This window comes from Zonotrichia leucophrys, chromosome 23, assembly GCF_028769735.1.
Source record: "Zonotrichia leucophrys gambelii isolate GWCS_2022_RI chromosome 23, RI_Zleu_2.0, whole genome shotgun sequence".
NCBI lineage: Eukaryota > Metazoa > Chordata > Aves > Passeriformes > Passerellidae > Zonotrichia > Zonotrichia leucophrys.
The window spans coordinates 3,389,091-3,412,124 of NC_088192.1; the positions used below are offsets into that span (position 1 = coordinate 3,389,091).

The following is a 23,034-nucleotide window of genomic DNA, read 5'->3' on the forward strand; positions in this document are numbered from 1 at the left end:
GTGCTTTAAGGACAGATTTCAGACTCCTTCTGGATTGAGGTTAAACTTGATCCTCTGGGTTTCTGCACTGCCTCATCTTTTGCATTTCCCATCATGTTTTACATTTCCCAGCTTTGCAAATCTTGCAAACATCCTGGTGTTCTCCAATGCCAGCAGCCTATGGTTGAGTTTTAGGGTCCAGAACTGAAAGTTGTTTACCATCCTCTGAGTTCCTTGTTGGAGGAGTTCTTTGTTTTACCTTACAAAAATGCAGGGGCAGACCTTAAGCCAATGAATGATTTAGCAGTTGAGCTGTAACTGGGTTTTTGAATAATGCCAAGGAATTTTAAGGAAATGCTAATGGCATGCAGGCACTTGTCAGTTAATTTACCTAACTGCAGCACCAGAAAGTTCTGTCCTGAGCTGGGCACCTGTGCAGGTCCTGCACACATCCAGCTGCTTTGTGGGTTCTATCTCCTGTTTTAAAAAGAATTTTTAGCAGTTTTAAAGCTTTTTCTATGTGAGGTACAACAGCAAATTGTGCCTTGTGCAGCTGGGTCTGGAGTCCTGGAAAACAGGTCAGAAAACTGGTTTCAAGTGTTAGATTAGCATTTGAGCCCCAGCCCTGGTGCTGATTACAGTGCCCGAGCTGTGGGACCAGATGTGCTGCCCCTGAGGGATGTGTGTTGGCAGAGATGCCTCTCCCACGTATCTGCTTCATGCTGGAGATCACATTTCCCACTCCCCATTTCAGTTAGGAAATATTCTAGTAGGTTACCTTTAATTTGCATGGGTTTAAAATCCTTACTGTGTCACTTCGCTGAAAACTAAATTTATGCTTTAAAGACTAATTCAGCTGGGAATCTTCAGGATGGTAATTCTTAATAATGACCCTGACATTTGGATTATGGATCTTTAACAATTCCAGTTCTTTGGTACCTTTCCAGTTGTTTCCCAGGGGAAAGGCCCTCTCAGTACCACAAAAAATGACATTGTTTCTTCACAGTGAGTAGCAGGTTCAAACCCTCTTGGAAAAGTCCCAATATACCGTTTTTACAAAAAAAAAAAAAAAAAAAGATCTTTTGAGGGCAGAGGAAATAAATGTGCCTGACCCAGCACTGAGCCTGTTGCATCTGTCACATTCTAATCTCTTCCCCACATGCCACTTGCCCCTTTCACCCCTCTGCTTGTTTGGTGCCAGTTTGTGTATAATATCCCTAACACAGCGGTACTGAACATTGCTAAAACGTCTCAAAAAATTAGGACAGGGCAAGCATCAGCTCTGAATTTATGTTGATACAGTGAATCATCAAATCATGAATCATGGAATATCCTTAAATTGGATAGGATCCACAAGGATCATCCAGCGCAATGCCTGGCGCTGCACAGACACCCCAACAACCCCACCCTGTGCGGAGAGCTCTGTCCTGGAGCTGTGGCAGGGTCGGGGCCGTGCCCGTTCCCGGGGAGCCGTTCAGGGCCCGAGCACCCTCTGGCTCCCGCAGCCGGGCTCGTTCCGCGTGTCCCGGGTCCCGCAGCCCGGAGCGGGCACAGCGTGCGGGCCGTGCCGGCCGCTCCCACCCGTGTCCTTGTCCCGCACAGGGAACACCCGGACATCCCCGGGGCCAGGGCGCGGGGCTCCTTCGGGCGGCTTTAGTGAGGATCAAGGAGACATCAGCGGAGTTCCCTGGGGAGCGGGCTGGAAGCCCTCGAAGCCGCCGCACAGGCAGCTGCTGCGGGGGGGAAAAAACGCCGCAGACATAACGCGTTTTACTGAAACACCACAACACCGCGGGGCGGGGAACAACCCCGCGGTGCTCCCGCTGGGCTCATGTGTGCTTTAGCGGTGTCCCGGCACGCCACTCCCGCTCCGGGGCAGCGGTCGGTGCCTGCGGGGCTCCCCCCGCGCTGCCCGGGCCCTGAGGGCCCCTCAGGCTCCCGCCGCCTTTCCCGCCTCTCCCCCCAACCCCGCGCTGTTGCCGTGGCAACCGCGCCGGCTCGCGCCCCGCCCGCTTCCGGCGCCGCTTCCCCTTACCCCGGAAAGGCCGGGGCGCGCGCGGGGGTAGGGGAAGCGCGGGCGGGATTTCCGGCGTGCGGGGCGCGCGCGCGGCGGGGCGGGAGCGGCCGCGCGAGCCGGGGCTGCGGGGCGGCCACGCCACTTCCGCCTCCGCCGCCGCGTGAGGGGCCGGGAGCGCCGCGGGGAGCGGCACCGGGAGCGGCACCGGGAGCGGCCCAGCCGGGAGCGCGGCGGAGGAACCGCCGCCTAGCGCAGCCCCGCGCCGGCCGCCGCAGCCCCGAGCGGCTGCGCCCCAGCTCCATGAATGGAAATCGGCAGCGCAGGTGAGCGCGGGCCCGGCGGGGCCTGGCGGGCTCGGGGAGCGGGCCCGCCGCGCCTTCCCTCTCTAGTCCCGGTGCCCGCCCCGGTGCCGCGGGGCAGCGGCCGGGCCGAGCCCATCCCGAGCGGGATCGGACGGGAGGAGCCGAGCCCCGCGGGCAGGGCCCCGGTACCGGGCAGAGCCGGGGCCGAGCCGCTCCGTGCCCTGCTCGCCGTGCCGGAGGTGGAGGAGGAATTGTCGGTATTTCATAACCGGGGTGCCCGGCTTGCGTAACCCGCGCCGTGCCGGTGCCCGAGGGACGGAGCCGCAGAGCGCGGCGGGACCGGGCAGCGCTCCCTCGAGCAGCTCCTGCCGGGCTCACACCGGGTGTTTGGCTCCTGTGTGTCAGCACCTGAGTTTTGGGGCTAATTCCTGTGCCTTTGGGTGTGCTGCTTCACAATAATCATCACAAGGGGTTATTGCCTGGAGAAACTGTGGTGCCCCATCCCTGGCAGTGCGCAGGACAAGGGTGGACAGAGCTTGGAGCAACCTGGGATAGGGAAAGTGTCCCTGCCCATGGGATGGGCTTTAAGGTGTTTTCAACCCAAATAATTCTATGATTCTATGAAAATCTTCACATTTTGGCCGTTTGATCCTTTTGCTAGGAAAGCACGTGCTCAGTATTTATCAACTTTGTGGTTTAAATGGATTTTGGGGGTTAGAGAAGGAAGTTCTGATTCAGTTTTTCAGGATAACTTATTCCAAATCTGGCAGAAGAATGGAGGAGGATTCAGGGTTTGGGCAGTGTTTAAACAACAATTCCCTGGCTGTACCTCGATGGAAAAGGGAATGTCCAAAGCCACCTGGAGTTCCATGTCTGTCACTTGAATAGGTACCACAGGTGGTGAAAATACGTGAGTGAGACTGAAGGTGTCAACAGAAAACGTGCCTTCCCATCTCCATATGGAGATCCTTTTCTAACATACTTGGAGATTTAAGGACAGTGATGCATTTGGCTGGAAAAACTCCCTGCCTCAGCTGTTGCCTGGCTTGGGGTTGTGATGGGTTTTAAGAACGTTTTAAGGTGCAGGATTTTAACAACCTGGTGGAATTCATATGATGCTCTCTTACATGGTGTTAAATAAATTTGAATTATAGCGTGGTGCAATTGGAGTTGTCTCCTGATAAACAGATTTGCAAGAGGAATCTGTAAATGGTTTAGTTTTCCTTTGGGGTGAATTTTCCTGTTGTTAGGCTGCAATGTGTTGGATTTTAGCAAAGCTGCTGCAGAGTGTTCCTTGTGGGCTCAGGCAGTGTCCAGAACAAGGGATGGTTCTTCCTGTGCCTAGGGAAGTGTTCTGTGCAGTGTTTATGTTCCAAGTTTTGGGGTGTTGGAGCAGGAGGACACAAACCATCCTTGGTGGAGCAAATGAGGATTAAAGCTCTGTCGTGAAAGAGAGAAAGACACTGAGATGTGCTTTGTTTTCTGTGCCTGAAGGGAAAACATGGGATAAAACAAGCGGGGAGGGGAACAAAGATTGGGGTGTGAGTATACCTGGAGTAAATGTGTGCCAGGATATCTGGGGTGAAGCAGTGCTGTGGGTGATGTCCTGGTTGTGTGAGAGGCTTAGGCTGAGGAATCTGGGGAGTGTTGTGGCTCTCCTGGTCCATGGAGTTTGAACATCACTGAAAGCAGGAGCAGCATGTGAAGATGGTATGGGTTGTGGTGAAACCAAACTGAGGAACAGCAATAAAATGTTCCTCATTTTATGAGAAGGTGAAGTGAAGGAAAAGCTGCTCTCAGCACAGGTCAGGCATTGCACTTCCACCAGGAGAATGCTCAGGAAAATTCCAAAAGGCAGGGAGGTTCAACCAACAGGGGATGTTCGTGGTGTAACCAAGTTGTGTCAGTGCCATTGTCTTCATTTCCATGTCCTACGTTGTCCTTTCAAAGCTCACAGCTTTTTGTGTTAAAAGTGTTAACTTGTGTTCGATTGGGTTTTTTAATTTCAATTTTTAATGAGGCACTGCAGGCATCCTTAATGTTCTGCTTATTTTCCATACAAACTTTGGGCACAGAAAATCCTGAGAAGTGGCTTTTCTCTCTGATTCAGAGCAGAGCTTTGGGAGGCCCATTAAAAGTCCCGTTTTTGTGGGTGTGGTAGAGCAGGGAAGGGGGTGATTCATAGTTGCCTTCAAAAGTTATTCTACTGTAAGATACAGTGGCAGATTTCCTCTGGAGTTGCTCTGGAAGTTGTTTGACTCACAGTATGAACGTTACAAATTGTTTCATCCTCAGAGCTTTGCTTCCTCAGGGGTGAAGGTGTCAAAGAGTATTTCTTGAGCTAATTTTTACCTCCAGATTTTGGTCTGTGGAAATACCTTCCAGGGAAAACTCTTGCAGAGTTTTGTGGGCTGGCATATTCTCTTCTCCCAGAGCAATTGGGTATTAACTTCACTATGTGCATTTTTGGGCTTACAGCCTTTTGTATTTACATTTTTTTAATGGTTCAGAAGCATTGATTGTCTTTTAAATTCTCCCCAAACACTCCAGTGTGTTTTCTGTGAGTCCATTAGGGCAGAATGAGTTACCACACCAGTATTTGCTTGTGCAGTTGGCAGTCACAGAGCACAGCATCAAAACGTTGGCTTTTGATGAGTTTGAACATGACTTAGGATCCGAAACCTTGAAAAAAACCAAACCCTAAATTGCAAGGAGGAATGTTTAGAAAACATGGATTGCATTACTCATAAATAATGTAATGCCACCCAGCAAGGCCGAGTGACAGAAATGAGGCAATTCATGATTTCTGGCAGACGGCGCTCGATCATTGAAACCAACGTTTGAATCAAATCTTCTCTATGTATTTTTTTTAATCCAGAATTAGGTTATTTTTTGTTAGTGATAAATTTTTCTTAGAACTCCACAGGCTGTGCCTCTGAGTAGAGGCCAGGGGCCCTGTGAGAGGGAGTCTTTTATTTTTCCCCCTCCTTGTGAGAGCTGTAGCTCTCTCCAGTGCAGCTCCAGCCTGAGGTTGGGATCGGTTCCACAAATCTGCCTCATGTTCCTGAGCCAAACTGAGTTGTATTTACCTGCTCAGGCCTTGCTGTTGTGTTTTGGGCTGTTCCAGCACCCATCCGGTTAGATTTAGATCTGTATAAACAAAAATAAAACTACTAAATTATCTCTTTTATTAGAGTTTGGCTTTATATGCTGAAGCCACAGTGTGAAAGAGGATCATTTTTTTCTAGAAGCTTGGTGGGGATGGCCCTTTCTGTAAGGAAATCTGCATTTCCTATTAGCATCCTGCTGGAGATCAGGGTTTTTTCTTCATTCTGTAAAAACGCTGCTTGTGCCAGAAGCTGCAGCTTTTTGTACAATGGTGTGTTGGAAGCATTTGCAGGTTTCTGAGCTCCTGCTCGTTGTGCTCAGGCTTTATTCCGACAGGGCTTCTCTGGTTGCTAGGTAGGTGCAGGCAGGCTTTGGATGCAGGCCAGGCCTGTCCGTGTGCTGCCTGGGCTGCGAGGAATCGCCGTCCCTTCTGCCTGTGTCTGAGCTCCATTGGAACATCAGTACTTGCATGGAAAAAAAGATTCTCACTCAGAGCTCCTTGGAGCCGTTAGAGGGACTTGCACAGTGCAGCTGGGGGGCTTTGTGATCCTTTCCAAACCATTCCATGATCCTGAGACGTGCTGCCTTGCTGCACAGAAGCCTTCCAAGAATCTGTCTGAGACACCACTTTTAGTTCCTGTTTGTGTGTTCGTTGTTTTCTGTTAGAAATCAGTTGAGTTTTAGTGCTGGGAGCTTTGCTGAGCTGGTTTTATGAATTGAGCTCTGCTGAACAGACTTGGTGTGGGGGTTTTACTTGGAATTTTAGGAACATCCTGGGCATATATGTGAAGGGAGCCTACAAGAAAAATGGAGAAGGGAGACAATTTACAAGGCCTGGAGTGATGGCTTCCCACTCCAAAGGGCAGGCTTACAGCTCCATTGGAACATCAGTACTTGCATGCAAGAAAAGATTCTCACTCAGAGCTCCTTGGAGCCGTTAGAGGGACTTGCACAGTGCAGCTGGGGGGCTTTGTGATCCTTTCCAAACCATTCCGTGATCCCTTCCAACCCATTCCATGATCCTGAGACGTGCTGCCTTGCTGCACAAAAGCTTTCCAAGAATCTGTCTGAGACACCACTTTTAGTTCCTGTTTGTGTGTTCATTGTTTTCTGTTAGAAATCAGTTGAGTTTTAGTGCTGGGAGCTTTGCTGAGCTGGTTTTATGAATTGAGCTCTGCTCCAGCACACTGAACAGACTTGGTGTGGGGGTTTACTTGGAATTTTAAGAACATCCTGGGCATATATGTGAAGGGAGCCTACAAGAAAAATGGAGAAGGGAGACAATTTACAAGGCCTGAAGTGCCGGGGGGGATGGCTTCCCACTCCAGAGGGCAGGCTTACAGCTCCATTGGAACATCAGTACTTGCATGGAAGAAAAGATTCTCACTCAGAGCTTGTTGGAGGTGTTAGAGGGACTTGCACAGTGCAGCTGGGGGGCTTTGTGATCCCTTCCAACCCATTCCATGATCCTGAGACGTGCTGCCTTGCTGCACAAAAGCCTTCCAAGAATCTGTCTGAGACACCACTTTTAGTTCCTGTTTGTGTGTTCATTGTTTTCTGTTAGAAATCAGTTGAGTTTTAGTGCTGGGAGCTTTGCTGAGCTGGTTTTATGAATTGAGCTCTGCTCCAGCACACTGAACAGACTTGGTGTGGGGGTTTTACTTGGAATTTTAGGAACATCCTGGGCATATATGTGAAGGGAGTCTACAAGAAAAATGGAGAAGGGAGACAATTTACAAGGCCTGGAGTGATGTGGGGGTGGCTTCCCACTGCCAGAGGGCAGGCTTAGATGGGATATTGGGGAAAAATTCTTCCCTGTGAGGGTGGAGAGGCCCTGGCACAGGGTGCCCAGAGCAGCTGTGGCTGCCCCATCCCTGGAAGTGTCCAAGGTCAGGCTGGACAGGGTGTGGAGCAATCTGGGATAGTGGAAGGTGTCCCTGCCCATGGCAGGGCATGGGAATGAGATGATCTTTAAGGTGCCTCCAACCCAAACCATTCCATGATTCTATGGTATGTATGTACCTCGTGCTGCAATGGCTGAATATTGGTTTCTTTAACACAAAGAAATTTCTCCTCTCAAATTTGTGGGCATCTGAGCAATGCAGAACTCTCTGGAATCACTGAGGAGCTGCTCCCTCCCCTGTGGAGGAGGCCTCACAGTGCTGCTGCTTTGAGAAAGGTTTTTCAGCCTTGACCCACTTTGTTTTTGCAAAGGTTAAAGGACTTGAAGGAAAGGCTCTGCCACTCGGGCATCCTGTACTCAGTAGAATAATAGCACTTTGAATATTTTTGGTTTGTGTGTTTATTTCCATGGGTTTGACACAGGACTTAGGCATGAGGTTGGGTGAGTCACCGATAGATCGGCGGCAGAGCCATCCCCAGAGCGTCGCTCTGCTTATTTGTGTTTTATTGGGCTTTGAGTCACAGCTCTGAGGCCACTGACACAAGGCTTTCACAACAGAATCTGGCAAGGCAGGGTCTCTTCAAAGCAGGGTCTTCTCAGCAGGTGCCCCTGTATTTGGGCAGTGCTGGCATACTCATGTTTTTAAGTTCATTTGTCCAAGCGAACATGATTCACACAATAATAGCAAAATGGCTGAATTTTTTTAAATTGCACCTGAACAATGTGTAGACCTGCACTTCTGATTCATTTATTGGTCATTTAACTCCTATTTGCCAAAATCTAAGTTTCTAACTTCTTCCAAGCTGACTGAGACACACAAGGCTGACCAGACTGAAAGAACCTTTTTAATGTTGTCTTTATTTCAGCAGTTTTGTTACTCTCTCCTCCAGATAGGAACTAAATATAAACTGTGGTGTGTATGTCTTCAGAATATTAAAACAAACTGTTGACTTGTTTATGCCACTCAAATGTTTAGTAGTAACTTTTTTGCTTATGCTTTTATTCTGCAAATGTAGCTGGAGTAAATTCTAGGGCTGCTTTTACTCACGTGAGAGTATTAAAATGAAGGAAAAGTTGAAGAGAGCAGATGCTTGGAACAAGTTTTGCATAAGCAGAGTCTGTGAGCGGGTTTTAAATGATGCTTCTTGCTTTCTGTTTTGTTTTATCTTGTGGCTCCAAGCCAGCCCCACTCAGAATTTTTCAGTAGTTTTCTGGGTAGAGCCAGACAAATGTTACAGAGGAACTTGGCTTTGATGTTCACCTGTTCTCAAGACGTGACTATTTCCTTCAAGATAATACAGGGGGTTTTTACAGAAATTATGGAGATTAATCAAAAGGCAAATAAAAAACATTTTTCCCAGCACTTGACATTTTAACTCTGCTATGAAAATGAGTGGGCTGGAATCGCTGCCTGCGTCACCGAGTGGGAGGAGAGGGGAGAACTTTGCACTACCTCGCTCAAATGCTCTGGAAATCAGGACATTTGTACCACGAGTAACTTCTTAAAACTCAGGCAACCAAGCACTTTGGGTTTGTTGTTGTTTCTTAACTGGAAAGAGGTGCTTTGAAGTGGAAATAGCAGCAGAAATTCTGGGAAATGGGCTATGTTTACTACCCTGTTTGGTTTGTAAGGCATGAGTAATGCAAATCTTGAGTGGAGGGTTCTCACCTAAATGATGCAAAGCAAATTAAATAGATGAGAATGGAACAAATCTGGTATTTTAGCTACTTTTTATTTCAGCTATTTTCAAAATACCCATCTCATTGCAGATTTAGATGTTTCTCTGAGCAGTTCTGGGTATTCTTCTCTAGCCTACAAGTAATCAAGAGTTTTACAATCGTGTCTTAATCTGAGTCTTTACTCTTTTGGCAAATTGGCTTTATGGGGGCAGTTAGATGGGAGGTAATGGTCTTACTCTTCATCCATTTTCAGCCAGCAAAGTTCAAGAATAATCTGTCTTCCAAGACTAAGCTGATACTGGCACTGAAATGAAGAGTTTATCTCAAATCCTGTGCATCAGTCCAGAGCTACTTCTGTATTTTTGTACTCTGCAGCCACTTGGTTATTACCAGGGTGTTCAGAAAAGACTTGTAAAACTTTCTGTGTTATTTTTGGGGCTGTTTTTGTTTAAGAGTTTTTGAGTTTGATTTTTTTTTCCTTTTTGTTTTGGATTTTTGGTTGGGTTTTTTTAGGAAATCTAAACAATACCTCCTGATTTTATTCATGCTGATCACTGAAGCTCATGAGTAAGAGAACAGTCTAGGTGTAGGAGGAGGATTAAGGATTAATAATGGGAAAGTATTTATTTGGAATTCCATGCTGTTGGAGACAGCTGATTTCCTTTCCTCGAGTGTGCTGCCTCTGGTGCCCACCTGGTTCTCCTGGGAGTTAGTTTAAGGGATTTTTTGTTGTGCTTTTCTCTAATCTGTGGGATTTTTCCTTTGCAGGACCCGTGGGGGCACAGCCCCTGCTCATGGTGCCCAGACGTCCCGGCTATGGCACCATGGGCAAGCCCATTAAACTGCTGGCCAACTGCTTCCAAGTTGAAATCCCAAAGATTGATGTCTACCTCTATGAGGTGGACATCAAACCAGATAAGTGTCCTCGGAGGGTGAACAGGTGAGAAGATACATTTGTAAAATGTAAATTGTATATTATACCAATGGGAATGTTGAATAACGTCAAGAGCTGTGAAAGGGAGATTTTCTTTCCTTTTCCCACATCTCAGCTGGGAGGTGAAAGTGTTGCTGCTCATTCAGCTTGAAGAGGAAGTCAATATTTATCATCTTCCTGAAGTATTTTGAGTTAATATTGCCTGGCCAGGACAGGAAGTGGTGCCTGGAAGCTGCTGCTGTGCAGGAAGGCTGCTTTGCATGTGCTGAAAGGAAAATGTTTCCATTCTGTGCCACTGAAACACCAAGACCTCCCAAAGAATTCACATCCCAAAGGCCTGTTACACTTGGAGGTGTTCCAAAAGTCCACTGTGTTCCACAAGTTTTATCTACTACTTGCATCAAGAAGCATTTTTGTAGAAGCTGAAAATTTCATCATGGTTTTTCAAGTGTAATTTCAGTGCTTGTGTCAGGTTAATCTTTATTGCCATCAATTTATAATAAAGCGAGGGAGGCAAATCTATAATTGTGTGCAAATTGGATCAGACTTTTGCATGATTTTGTAGAAACTCAGGTTACTGAGGACTTAAAGCCAAGCCTGTTTTGTTAGGGCATCTCATGTTTATAACCAGTGTAGGCAGAATTCAAAATCTCATGGAGGAGCAGATAAACATTGCTGCAGACACACAGTGAACTGGCTGAGCTTCCACATGGGGTTTGTGCTGTTTTTTCCAAGGTAACAGTGTTCTTGTTTTCCATCATAAAGATGATACCAAGGCCTTGGTAATTTCTAGGAGTTTCTGAAATTATTTCAGTACCAATATTCCTCAGTATTTGAGCATTTACATTGATTCTGATTTTATTCTGTAGTGTTTATTTAGTTAAAGTATCTGAAGCACCTTTTGGAACAGCAGTGGGTGTTTATAATTCACTCAAGTATTGTTTATTGCAACTACTTCAGCAAAACACCTGGGAGTGGGAGCCAGCTTGGGTCTGATCCTTCTTCAGAAACATCTTTAATGCAAATATCCCCTTTTCCAGGGACGTGGTGGACTCTATGGTGCAGCATTTTAAAGTGACAATATTTGGGGACCGTAGACCAGTTTATGATGGGAAAAGAAGCCTCTATACAGCCAATCCACTTCCTGTGGCCACTACTGGGGTAAGATAACTGGGAACATGTTATATTAGTAGCAGCTTCATAGGAAAGGACAAAACCCAACTCTAAATATTGCTGATGTCAGAAAAGCTGGAAGTGTCTTACAGTATCTGTACTGAAACTGAGTCCTTCTGATATATTTCCTGAAAATTCCAGTGTGTGTAAATGTTCATGTAATAGTTGCATCCAGAACTTCCTGTGTACTTTAGTAGCTGCTTTCTACAGCAAAATCTATTAAAACATTTCATTTTACAGACTGTAACACATGATCTTATGATGAATTGAAAAAACAAGCCAGAGTTTTTCTAGAATGTATTACTTTATGATTTGGGCTAACAAAAAGTTATTCTGTCATCTTCTGCTTGGTCAGAGCCCAGTTCTCTTCACAAAAAGTACATTTGATAATGTACTTTCATCAAACGTGCTGTGTCTTCAATATCTGAGTTTTTGAGTCTCTGGCCCAGTTATGGAAGGAGTGGAATCTCAAGGCTACCAGACTCCAGATTAAAAAGCTGCTTTTTTATTTCTTTCTTTTCTCCCCTGCCCAGGTGGATTTGGATGTGACACTACCCGGAGAAGGTGGAAAAGATCGTCCCTTCAAAGTGTCAATAAAGTTTGTTTCTCGGGTGAGCTGGCACTTGCTGCATGAAGTTTTGACAGGAAGAACCTTGCCTGAGCCTCTGGAACTAGACAAACCTATCAGCACTAACCCTGTTCATGCTGTCGATGTGGTGCTACGACACCTCCCCTCCATGAAGTAGGTTCACTGTCTTCCTGCAGTCTGTCTTTACCTGAAGTATCCCCACTGGGAGACCTTCATCCCCATTTCTTCACAGGTGAAAAGAGAAACTGTTCATTCCCCTCTGCAGCACAGCTGGTGAGCTGAACAGGGAGCTTACAGTCAGTCCTGTACAAGTGTTGCTGTAGGCAGAGCAGGTGATGTGTGTGTTGGAAAAGATCAAGAAACATCAGGCATTTATAACAGGCCTTCACAGAAATGCTGAGAGGTTCCAGTGAGCTGCAGCACTGCTGTCCTGGTTCTGCTCAGCAGTGCCTGTGGAAAGCAGTCTCTTTAATCCATTGGTACACTGTCACCAGTGCATGCTTCTCATGTCTGAAATACATGGCTGGGACCAGGACCTGTCCTAACAAAGTCTCATATTTGTTATTTTATCTCAGAACCCTGAAATTTAGAGAAGGCTAATTTTGCTTGATTTGGTTAATGAAAGTTACTTTTGAAGTTGGTTGGCTTTAGGCAGCACAGTGGCTTTGCTCTGAGCAGATTTCTGATAGGTTTCACTGATAGCTCTGATAGGTTTCACTGTGTGTAGCTGACAACCAAAAAAGTGCCCTGTGGTTTTGTGGAATCCAGTGCTCCTCAGCTTCCCCAGATCTGAAGATGTTACCCTCTGTACCAATGCCTGTGCATTACAAACCAGGAGGTGTGCAGGCTCAGGAGCAGCTGCTTTCTACCTATGAGAGAAACATCATTTCATCTAGCTCTGTGTTTCCCCCATAGTTTTTGCTTCTCTCAATGTATCATGTATTCAAAAGTTCCCTATGAATTAGAAAAAATGGTATTTAAGGGTCAGGCCAGTATAGACAAGGCTGTTGTACAGAATCTGCTGTGGTGGAGATTCCACTTTCTTGAAGCAGAAGATCAGGAGGGGTAAGTTAACTTAATTCTTGATTTGTTGTAAAAACTGAAAGTGGTTTGTGCATTGCTAAAAGTAGTAAATGTTTTTGTCTAAATTTAAAAGCACTGCAACAGGAACAGAAGCATTCAGGGTATTTTGTTTATACTTGCTTCTTGGCACAGATTGCTGGTGCACAAAATGCCAAACAATAATAATGCTGTGTGTTATAATCTTTGTTACATGAATTTGGTGTTTGGAAAACAAGAACATAAATGTGTGGCCACCTGTTTCACCAGGTACACCCCTGTGGGCCGCTCCTTCTTCTCAGCTCCAGAAGGCTATGACCACCCCCTGGGAGGGGGCAGGGAGGTCTGGTTTGGCTTCCATCAGTCTGTCCGACCTGCCATGTGGAAAATGATGCTCAACATCGATGGTGAGTGGGGATTCAGGGCTGAGATTCAGACCAGACATGTAAGGCAAAGGCTACCTAGAAATTCTAGTCTGTTTTCCTTGCATGATGTCAATGTTTGAGCAGAAATTTAGCTGCCATATAAAAACCAATATCTCTATATAAGAAAGAATTGCACAGAGCTTGTTTTCCTGCTTAATTTCAGTTTTGGTGCATCCCCAGTGACAGAAGCAGGTTGCCTGCACTGTGTCTCTGTGCAGCTGTACACAGTGAGTGGTGCTCAGTGCTTCCAAGAAAACTCTGTAAAACATACCCCAAACACTTCTCTGAATAGGGCTGATTGGAATAGGCTTTCTTATGCAAAAGGATAAGCTCTGCAGCACTGTATTGAGTCCCAGATGAATGGATCTGAGATCAACTGGTGCCTGTGTCAGACTCCCTCGTCCTGTGAGCACTCAACTCTATTTAGTTGTTAAACCCTCATTGAAAAGTGTCAGTGGTGGAGATGCAGGTGCTGCCTGAGGTTTTCTCTGATTTGCATTCAGTTCTCACTGTCTTTGAAATGCTTTATAAACCCAAGGTAAATTGTCTTGCTTTACATTGAGCACTCCAAGTCAGGTTGTGCTTGGAGCATAATAAAATATTGCAGATGTTGAGCTGTCTTGCTGAAAATTTGCAAGTCCATGTGTTCTGGTTTACGTAAATTGTGGGTGATTCTCGTGTGACTGAAGTCACACAGTTTGTTCTTGTAAAATTGCCTTTCTAACAGCAGCTGTGCTTTAAAAAAATGAATGTAAAATCTCAACCTGTCCCAAAAAGAACCAGTGCTGTTATCTATATGCAAGGTACTGAGAGAATTGCAGTTCAGGTAGAAAAGGATGAATTTACACCAGTTGATAATGCACTGTGCTGTTACTTTGTGACACAAGTTTTTCTTACCAGCATTAGCAAGTGTAGTAGTAACTCTTGGAGTAGAAGTTTTTCAGTCCTTCCTGTGAATGAGAAATTTGAAGCCCTTTGTAAGTGCTGATTCACAGAGCTGTTGTTCTGTTTCCTCATTTGAGGCTGTGAAATTGTCTTCAAATCCCATCACTGGAGGTTTTTCAGTTGTTTAGTTGGATGAGGTTCTCCATGGAAGTTTTGCTGTGGGAGACAACCCACACACTGCCAGGGTGGGGAGAGTGAGGATTTGGGGTCACTCAGAAATCTGGAGCAGTCTCAGGCATCTGGAGGTGTTGGTTGATGCCTCATGTGAGGCTGGTAGGCTGCTCCAGTGACACATGTCTGAAGAATGTTGGGTTGTGTGAGCACAGATGTGTGGCAGGTTTGGTACATGAGATCTGGAAAACTGATAAATGCTTGTTGAGTATTTCTTTTCTGTTGTTGACATTTAAAGTTTTAAATGTGTGGAACAGTTTGTGTCTGAGCTCTGTCTAGTCCCACCTCGCCCTTCCTGCCAAAGGTGTTGTTTCATTTGCTTGTATTTTGTCAAGAAGGTAATTTATGATTTATAATAAGTCAGCTGTCCTGCTTAAAACCAGTGTATTGTCCCTTAAAGTGATGGTGTCATTAACATGTGGGGAGGGGAGGAGATTTGAGTAGATCAAGGGTTCCACTCCCCCTACACCAACACAATTTGTGCATAGTCAAAATAGTGCTCATGTCTGCACCAGATATTGTTTCAGTAATTGAGCAGATTGTGTAACTGACAAAATTACATTGCATGTTGAATTATGTTAGCTTTTAATATTCAAAAGTCTGTGGTAGAGGGATATTAATCCTGTCTCTGCAGCTTCATACAGAGGTAAAAGAGAATGTCTCTCTGGGGTGTTGCAGCTTTCTAGAAATAAATGTTCTCTGGGGGAAAAACCCTTTCAAACCCCTGAAATTCCAGGTAGTAGCAGGATGAGTGTACTGGAGAGAGATGTGTCACTGTAGACTTTCTGCTGGCTTTTTGATATTTTACGCTTGCAGAACTCACTGTTCTGTTTCTAAATGTACCTGAGGTTTATGTGGAATTCTAAGAAATATTGATGTATGAACTGCTTCACAGTACCTTGACTGGGGTTTTTTTACACTTCATGTTTTGCTCTTTGCAGTTTCTGCCACTGCCTTCTACAAAGCACAACCCGTAATTCAGTTCATGTGTGAAGTCCTTGACATTCATAATATTGATGAACAACCAAGACCTCTGACTGATTCTCATCGGGTAAAATTCACCAAAGAGATAAAGGGTGAGTAGAAATTGGTTGGTTTTCTTCTAGGTAACACACTAAAGTTAATTCTAAGGGAATTGTTTTAACTGGAAGCCTGTTTAACATGGCTCAGAATGGCCTGGAACTGCCAAGAGAATTGCAGTATCCATGTGTGTAGCTCTAATCCTGAGACAAACAATGCAGCTCTGCAGAAATGGGAGCTGAAAAACATTCCCAGTGGCTTAGAGGGAAAGAGAGAGCACGTTGTTCATTGCCTGGGCAGAGGTAAGTGGCTGGTGCCAACCTCTCCTAACCCAGGGACCCTGAGGCCACCTGGCATTGTGTGTGGGCTCCTGTTGTTTCAGTGCTGTGGCAAAGTGAACATTGATTTTAAGGCTAACATTGATTCTTTGAAAGAGTGTTGTTAGAGTGAATTCTAATAACTGATTGCCTTGTGGAAAAATAAGTACCACTTGCAGCTGAAGGCCAAATTCCATTCCAAAGGAATTGCATAAGCTGCTGGTTTGAGTGGTTTCTCTCCATATATGCTACTTGGGGTTTTATTTTCCCATATCCTTCATTCCAGTGTAATTTGCAGAGAGAAAAGCCTTGGAGGAGCTCAGCTCTTAAACACTTGATGCAAGATTAGACTGTGCTGAAATACTGGGCAGCTAAAAAGTAAATTTGAACTGTAATGCTAAAGGGATGTGCTCACAGAAGAGCCATGACTGAAAAAAGACAGGAATTATTTTGTTCTAGTCCTAACATGCCCCCTTTTACATCTGCCTGTCTGCCTTAATTCTGTAGGGCAGGTAACTGGAGGTTGAGAAGCTGCCTCTGCTTGATCTCAGATGCCTCAGAGGCTCTGTTGCCATAGTCAGAAAATACTGAAAGTTCTCCCTTTGCTCTCAGACTCATCTTTGCTGCTGTAGGGTCTGAGAGCTCCAGCCAGGACGTGACCATGTACAGCAAAACAAGGCCTGCATTAGAGCTGGCTGTGTGTGAGCAGCACTGGGGGAGGGCACTGCCTTGCTAATGTCACAGCAGAGTAATGACAGAGCAGGGAATGGGTTCCAGAGATCTCTGTGTTCATCAGCCCTTGTCTGTGGTCACAGTGCCCCATGGTTTCTTTTCTCTGTTTGCTCTTAATGCCATGTCAGGGCAGTGGTGGTTTATTTTTACTGTGCTGTCCTCTGAGTAATACTGATGTTCTTGATGCAATTAGTGTTGTCAGGGAGCAAGGAGGCACAGTCAGTGCTTCTTTGTGGTATCTGTGTCCCCTGTAAACTGAACACAATCTGGTGGCTGGTACCTGGGGACCTGATTCTGGGTGGTGTTCAGTCAGTGGTCCACAATCCACACAAACCTCAACAGGATGAGCCATCCAGTTGCTCTCTCAAAGCCCTGTGGTACTAGACTTCACTAAAATTAGACTTTACTACTGGAGGTGAATCCTTTGAGTACCCAGGCTTTGTTTTTAGCTGCTTTCTGTCCTGTGGAGCTGGGGAGGGACAGCAGCGTGTGGATGCTGTGATAAGCTCAGTGCTCCCAGCAGATGTTGAGGCTGCTCTGTGTGAGCAGCACAGTGTGTGCACAGTCACAGCAACAGCCCCCAGAGCCTCCTGGAGCTGCCACTGGCATGATTATCGTGGGCAGAGATAAGTCTGGAGAGGTTCTGCTGTGTAGGCTGGGTGCTTTGAGACGAGATTCTCAACATGCAAAATTAAACTTGGTCAGTGAAATGAAAGAAAATTACAGGATGAATGTGGACACAAAGCTGGGGGGAAGATGATAAAGTAGAAACCTGGTTTTGTCCTTTTAATTTCAATTACATTGGAACTGACAGGTTGGAGAGATGTACTAGATACACAAGGATATGGTGAAAACTGCTGTCCGAGTTCAGTCAGTGCTTTTTAAATGAAATTCAGAAGCCACTGAACATTAAATATTTTACGTCATGATTTGTGAGGATAATCACCAGGATTAGTCAGAACTCAAATTATAATGAAAGTAAAAATGTTCGGCGAATAATAATTTCTTTGTGCTATTTGATGCTGACCCCAAAGCTGTTATGTTCTATCATTTAAAACCTTGTGTTTCCTGTGTACATGTTTGTGTAGCTATGGCATCAGGGTTTTTTGATGCTTTTATGCAGGTCTAAAGGTAGAAGTGACTCACTGTGGGACAATGAGGAGGAAGTACCGTGTCTGTAACGTAACGAGGCGGCCTGCAAGTCATCAAACGTAAGAGCCTTTCTGTCAGAGCATGAAATGTGTGATGGTTTCACACTGAGTAACAGGACCTGACATTTCATTCATTTTGGGGTGATGCTATTTGACAGATAATATTTTACTGAAATGTCTGTCTTCTCAGCTTTCCTTTACAGCTAGAAAATGGCCAGACTGTGGAGAGGACAGTAGCACAGTATTTCAGAGAGAAATACAACCTCCAGCTGAAATACCCTCACCTTCCTTGTCTGCAAGTGGGACAGGAACAAAAACACACCTACCTGCCTTTAGAAGTAAGAACCTTACTCTGATAGATCAGTTGGGTTTGGGTGGGTTCTGTCAGTTTACAAAACATTAAGAATCTATGCTCTTTGCAATATAAGTGTGTTTATGGGTTTACATGTACAGAGTACATGGTTTACTCTTTAATTTCACTAAATACTGTCTGCATCCTACAGTGCTTTGAAATGTAGAAATATGAGCAAGAACAGGCAGTTCAAACACATTGGGGTTTATAGTGGCAGCACAGTGTCACGTGTGTACAGTGTGGTGTGATCTGAGTGCTTCTGCTGTGAATTAATGCTTCTGGTTTCCCCTGCAGGTGTGTAACATCGTGGCTGGCCAGAGGTGCATCAAGAAGCTGACAGACAATCAGACATCAACCATGATAAAAGCTACAGCCAGGTCTGCCCCAGACAGGCAGGAGGAGATCAGCAGACTGGTGAGTGCCCCAGTCCCAGCTCCATGGGACACTGGGCTGGATTACATCCATGCAAAACTTCCTACTCTTTTCATTCTCTTCATCCTTTAACTAAGCAGATTTTAACTACTTTTTTTCATAGGATTTATTTTAAATTGCATGCAATGATAACATGAGCCCATAGTACAAGCTCTTGCATTATCATCTCTACACTTAATTTACTGTGAGGAAATGCTCAAAAATGCCTTTGAATGAACAAACTGAAAATGAGCACTTGAGTAATGAAGGGAGCAGAAACCATCTCATCCATTAGATCTCATGGTGGTAATTGTTTTCACTGGGGATGGGTTGATAGTATTGAGCAGTCCAGTCTGAGCCTTTTTCAATGAAATTGTTTTAAGAACACTTCTGCAGTGTTCCTGTTAGCCTATGGTTTCTTATATGGTTTATAATCAGATACTTCTGTAACATGTCAATCTCTCCTAGGTGAGAAGTGCAAATTATGATGCAGATCCATTTGTCCAAGAGTTCCAGTTCAAAGTGAGGGATGAGATGGCCCATGTGACAGGACGTGTGCTCCCAGCCCCGATGCTGCAGTATGGAGGACGGGTGAGGCTTTGGCTTTTCCTCTGCTTTCCATTTTGAGGAGTGATTCCTGTACACTTTGACTCCACAGGGATCAGACTTTGAAAGATAAACTCTTCTTTGTTGTTCTGAAACTGCAAATAGCACTGGCTGCTTCTTTTTTTAGTCACTTGAGTGTCTGTTGCTTTTGTTTCCCCAGAATCGAACCGTGGCAACACCAAGCCACGGCGTGTGGGACATGAGAGGGAAACAGTTCCACACTGGGGTGGAGATCAAGATGTGGGCCATAGCTTGCTTTGCAACACAGAGACAGTGCAGAGAAGAAATTCTGAAGTAAGGCATGTTGTGGTTCAGGCTTTGGACTGTTCTCTTAAAGAAGTGTAACGTGAATGTAGGATTACAATGAGCATTTTAGCTGGGTTTAATGTGAGATGTTAGGGTGGGAATCTGGGCTGGTTTGCTTACAATCAAAACACTGTACTGGGTACGCTGTGGGGTGTTTGTCTTGTAATATCACTGTATATAGCCCTTTCTGACACCTTGAACAAAGTCTGGACTATTTTTTAGCCCATTCTGGCCTGTGGTGTTTCACAGCTGTACAGCCTTCACATAACAAACATTTTTAAAATGTTACTTTAAAAGCTATTTGGAATCATCCTCCTTTGATGATTCTGTCCCTTTGTGCTTTGTTTATTGTGTACTTTTGCTACTGCAAAAATCCAAAAATCTCCTCCTCTGCAGGGGTTTCACAGACCAGCTGCGCAAGATCTCCAAGGACGCCGGGATGCCCATCCAGGGCCAGCCCTGCTTCTGCAAGTATGCCCAGGGTGCAGACAGCGTGGAGCCCATGTTCCGACACCTCAAGAACACCTATTCAGGGCTGCAGCTCATCATTGTCATCCTGCCAGGGAAGACACCTGTGTATGGTAAGGGAACACCTCTGTCTTTACCTGTTCAGTCAGGTATCATTCAGAGAAATCTGCTGCCTAGCATATGTTAAAAATTACTCAGAACCGTCCTTAAGGTATTAGACACCACTGTTTTGTGTCTGAAGATAAATTGGAAGCAGGTCTGAGTATTCAGATAAATTAGAAGTTACTGCACATTATGTGCACTAGAATTATTGTGACTTATCTAAGATCAAAATGCAGCAATGACCTCAAATGGACCCAAGTTGTCTCCTTGTGTTTGCTTCCCAGCGGAGGTGAAGCGCGTGGGAGACACGCTGTTGGGAATGGCCACACAGTGTGTTCAGGTCAAGAACGTCATTAAAACATCTCCACAGACCCTCTCAAATCTGTGCCTGAAGATTAATGTTAAACTAGGAGGAATCAACAACATCCTTGTACCTCATCAACGGTAAGACTCTGAAGATTGCGTTGGGTTTTCTTTTTTCTTTTAACAGATGTGGTTACATTTGCTACTTAGCACCCAAAATTTAAATGTGGCCAAGTTTTAAATTAAAATAGTCTTTTGATAATAGTATGTGGTATTTGAAGCAGAATTAAATTCCTTCCAGCACAGGCTCAGAGTGGTGGTTGACCTGTGCAGTAGATCTTCAGCCAAGGTTCTTGTCAAATGTTTGATCAGTATCAAAGGTGAAATGAGAAACAGTTGTGTGAGGAAAAATATTTTAAAGGCAGTATAAGAGCATGCTGCTGCTCAAGTCCTGCAGAACAGTATAATGTGTATGCTGGTGCTGTAGCTCAGTGGGGCTCAGGGGACCCCCAGGCTCACGTGGGGCCTCTGAATCCCCCAGCTGTGCCGTTCCACTGGAGCCCTGGGGCTGCTCCCCACCACAGTCATGCCCCAGTTCTGGCAGTGTGTTTGCAGTGTGTTCTGGGCTCTGCTGGGGAGGGTTCCAAGTTCACCTCTTGTGCACAAAGATCCCATTGTTGAGCCTTGGCCCGGGTACCTGATAAGGCTGAGACAGAAACAACCCCCACGGTGAGCGATGACCTTGTGGCAGCTCTTCAGCTACGAGTGTGACTTAGCACTTTTTTCTTTTTGAAGACCTTCTGTGTTCCAGCAGCCAGTGATCTTTTTGGGAGCTGATGTCACTCACCCTCCAGCTGGAGATGGAAAGAAGCCTTCCATTGCTGCTGTAAGTTTTATTAAATTTACATGGTGTTTTTTCATTGTGGGTAAATGTTAGAATTCTAAGTGCAACTCATGGGCTATGTCCATATCAAATATCTTTCAGGGCTTATGCCAGTTCTTTGTACACATTCCCAATGATATTAAAAATCGTGTGTTTAGAAGAAAAAAACTGCTTTATACTTCAGAGTGGTTCCTTAGCTCTTTAATTTTTAAATCAAGGTAAAATGGCATTGTTAAATAATATATTTCTGCAGAAGTATTCTCAAGGAAATAACACAGCTTGGTGACATTAGCTATGGGAATAAATCACACAGGACTCAATTTTCTTCATGGTGGAAAAAGGCCATTCTGTACTCACATAAATAGCTAGCCTGCCTTAGAAGAAATTACAGGCCAGGCAGAGCAGGCCTGATTTTATGAGGCCTTTCTTTATGATTTTTCTTCCTTACTGCAACAGTTAGCTAGTAACCTTTTTGGTTTTTTTTAAAGGAGAAAAGTGTCATTAAAGACCTGGTTTGGCAAAAATGTTTTTGACATTTCTTACCTTTTGTGTTGGTACAGTCCAGGAACTCAAGGTGGTGATTAGAGGCTTGGCCAGTCCTCTCCTACTTCGTCCCCTTGGTATTTTAGTTGCCATTGATTGCAGGAAACTGCATCTGTGTTTAAAGTAACTAAGGGAAGCTGAGGTTTTTCTCAGTGTTAAAGGTGAGAAAACGTCACAGAAAAATGTCTGTCTGGATTATAAAATACGCCTTAGAGAGAAGCCAAATTCTGCAGGCGGCATTTCAGGATGCTTGGGGGCAAAAGGTGTTAAACCTGTACCAAGTACAAGTTCCTGTTGAAAGTGTTACTGTGGTTGTTGTTTAGCACAAACAACTTGTACTTGCCTCTCTTGGCTTTTTTGTTTTTGATTGTTTTGGCGTAGCTTTGAGCTTGAAGGCTCCCCTGGTGCATCTCCCCACAGGTTGTAGGCAGCATGGATGCTCATCCCAGCCGGTACTGTGCCACGGTGAGGGTCCAGAGGCCCCGGCAGGAGATCATCCAGGACCTGGCCTCCATGGTCAGGGAGCTGCTCATCCAGTTCTACAAATCAACACGGTTCAAACCCACCCGGATCATCTTCTACAGGGATGGGGTCTCTGAGGGACAGTTCCGACAGGTTGGTTCACTTGTGGGTTCTTGAAAGATTCTCCTACTCTGTAGTAGCTGTAGGTGTTGTTTTGTACTGTTTGAGTTGCTTACATTTACACAGAATAATTGAGGAGAGGATTTCTTAATCTTGTTGGGTAAAAAGAGTTGCAGGTTTTTTTCTGTCTGGGAAGGAGAAGTCTTCAAATTTGGGAAATCACATATCTCTAAATACTGAGATTACCAGCTGTGTGCCAAAGTTGTACTTGTTAACTACACCGACTTGTGTGTAGAATACAGTGGAAGGAAAGCCTAAACCCCTCTGTTCTTGTGTTTGTAGGTTTTGTATTATGAACTGCTGGCCATTAGAGAAGCCTGCATCAGTTTGGAGAAGGATTACCAGCCTGGCATAACCTACATTGTGGTGCAGAAAAGACATCATACACGGCTGTTCTGTGCTGACAGAACAGAAAGGGTAATCACTGCCCTCTGAGGAGCCTTTTGGGAAAGCTTCACGAGGAGCTTTTAGGCTGCTGGAGAAAATATTAGCGTGGGCTCCTGTCCATCTGGTTAAATGTGCATGCAGGGATGTGTTGATTTGATAAAATGGGGCTCCAAATTGAAAAATCATTGACCTTAAGTCTGTTAAAAACCCCCACAACATCACATTGGAGCTAAAATCGTGTGACTACTCAGGACCAATCTCCAGCAGTAATAGAAGAAAGTACAGAATGGTGGAACCTTTTTTCTCAGTTAATCAATCCAAACTGAAGCTGACAATTCTAAATACAACTGTCTGCAGCTCCTCAGTCTGAGCTGGGAAGTTCTGATGTGCTGGAGGTGCAGTGTTGTGTAAGGTGCTGGAGACCCATCCAGTGTCCTTGTCAAACCTCCAAGGCTGATGTAGCGGCACATTCCAAAGAGTTCTGTGGCACTTGATGTGCAGAAACCTTGCCAGTGGTGAATAGAAA

General features: G+C 45.2%; 1 protein-coding gene across 1 annotated transcript in view; it reads left to right on the top strand.

The window, feature by feature from the left end:
• Window positions 1-2,139: 2,139 nt before the first annotated feature.
• The window catches only part of AGO3 (argonaute RISC catalytic component 3), a 34,572-nt gene continuing 13,677 nt past the window's right edge, over window positions 2,140-23,034 (top strand). Inside the window, exons 1-16 of the mRNA XM_064731426.1 lie at window positions 2,140-2,319; window positions 9,758-9,929; window positions 10,964-11,084; window positions 11,630-11,838; window positions 13,015-13,151; window positions 15,227-15,361; window positions 17,478-17,565; window positions 17,696-17,843; window positions 18,152-18,271; window positions 18,737-18,859; window positions 19,035-19,168; window positions 19,577-19,761; window positions 20,035-20,194; window positions 20,849-20,939; window positions 21,900-22,094; window positions 22,404-22,538. Of these exons, the coding sequence (XP_064587496.1) occupies window positions 2,301-2,319; window positions 9,758-9,929; window positions 10,964-11,084; window positions 11,630-11,838; window positions 13,015-13,151; window positions 15,227-15,361; window positions 17,478-17,565; window positions 17,696-17,843; window positions 18,152-18,271; window positions 18,737-18,859; window positions 19,035-19,168; window positions 19,577-19,761; window positions 20,035-20,194; window positions 20,849-20,939; window positions 21,900-22,094; window positions 22,404-22,538 (2,172 nt within the window). The 5' untranslated portion in view covers window positions 2,140-2,300. The remainder of the gene's footprint in view (window positions 2,320-9,757; window positions 9,930-10,963; window positions 11,085-11,629; window positions 11,839-13,014; window positions 13,152-15,226; window positions 15,362-17,477; window positions 17,566-17,695; window positions 17,844-18,151; window positions 18,272-18,736; window positions 18,860-19,034; window positions 19,169-19,576; window positions 19,762-20,034; window positions 20,195-20,848; window positions 20,940-21,899; window positions 22,095-22,403; window positions 22,539-23,034) is intronic.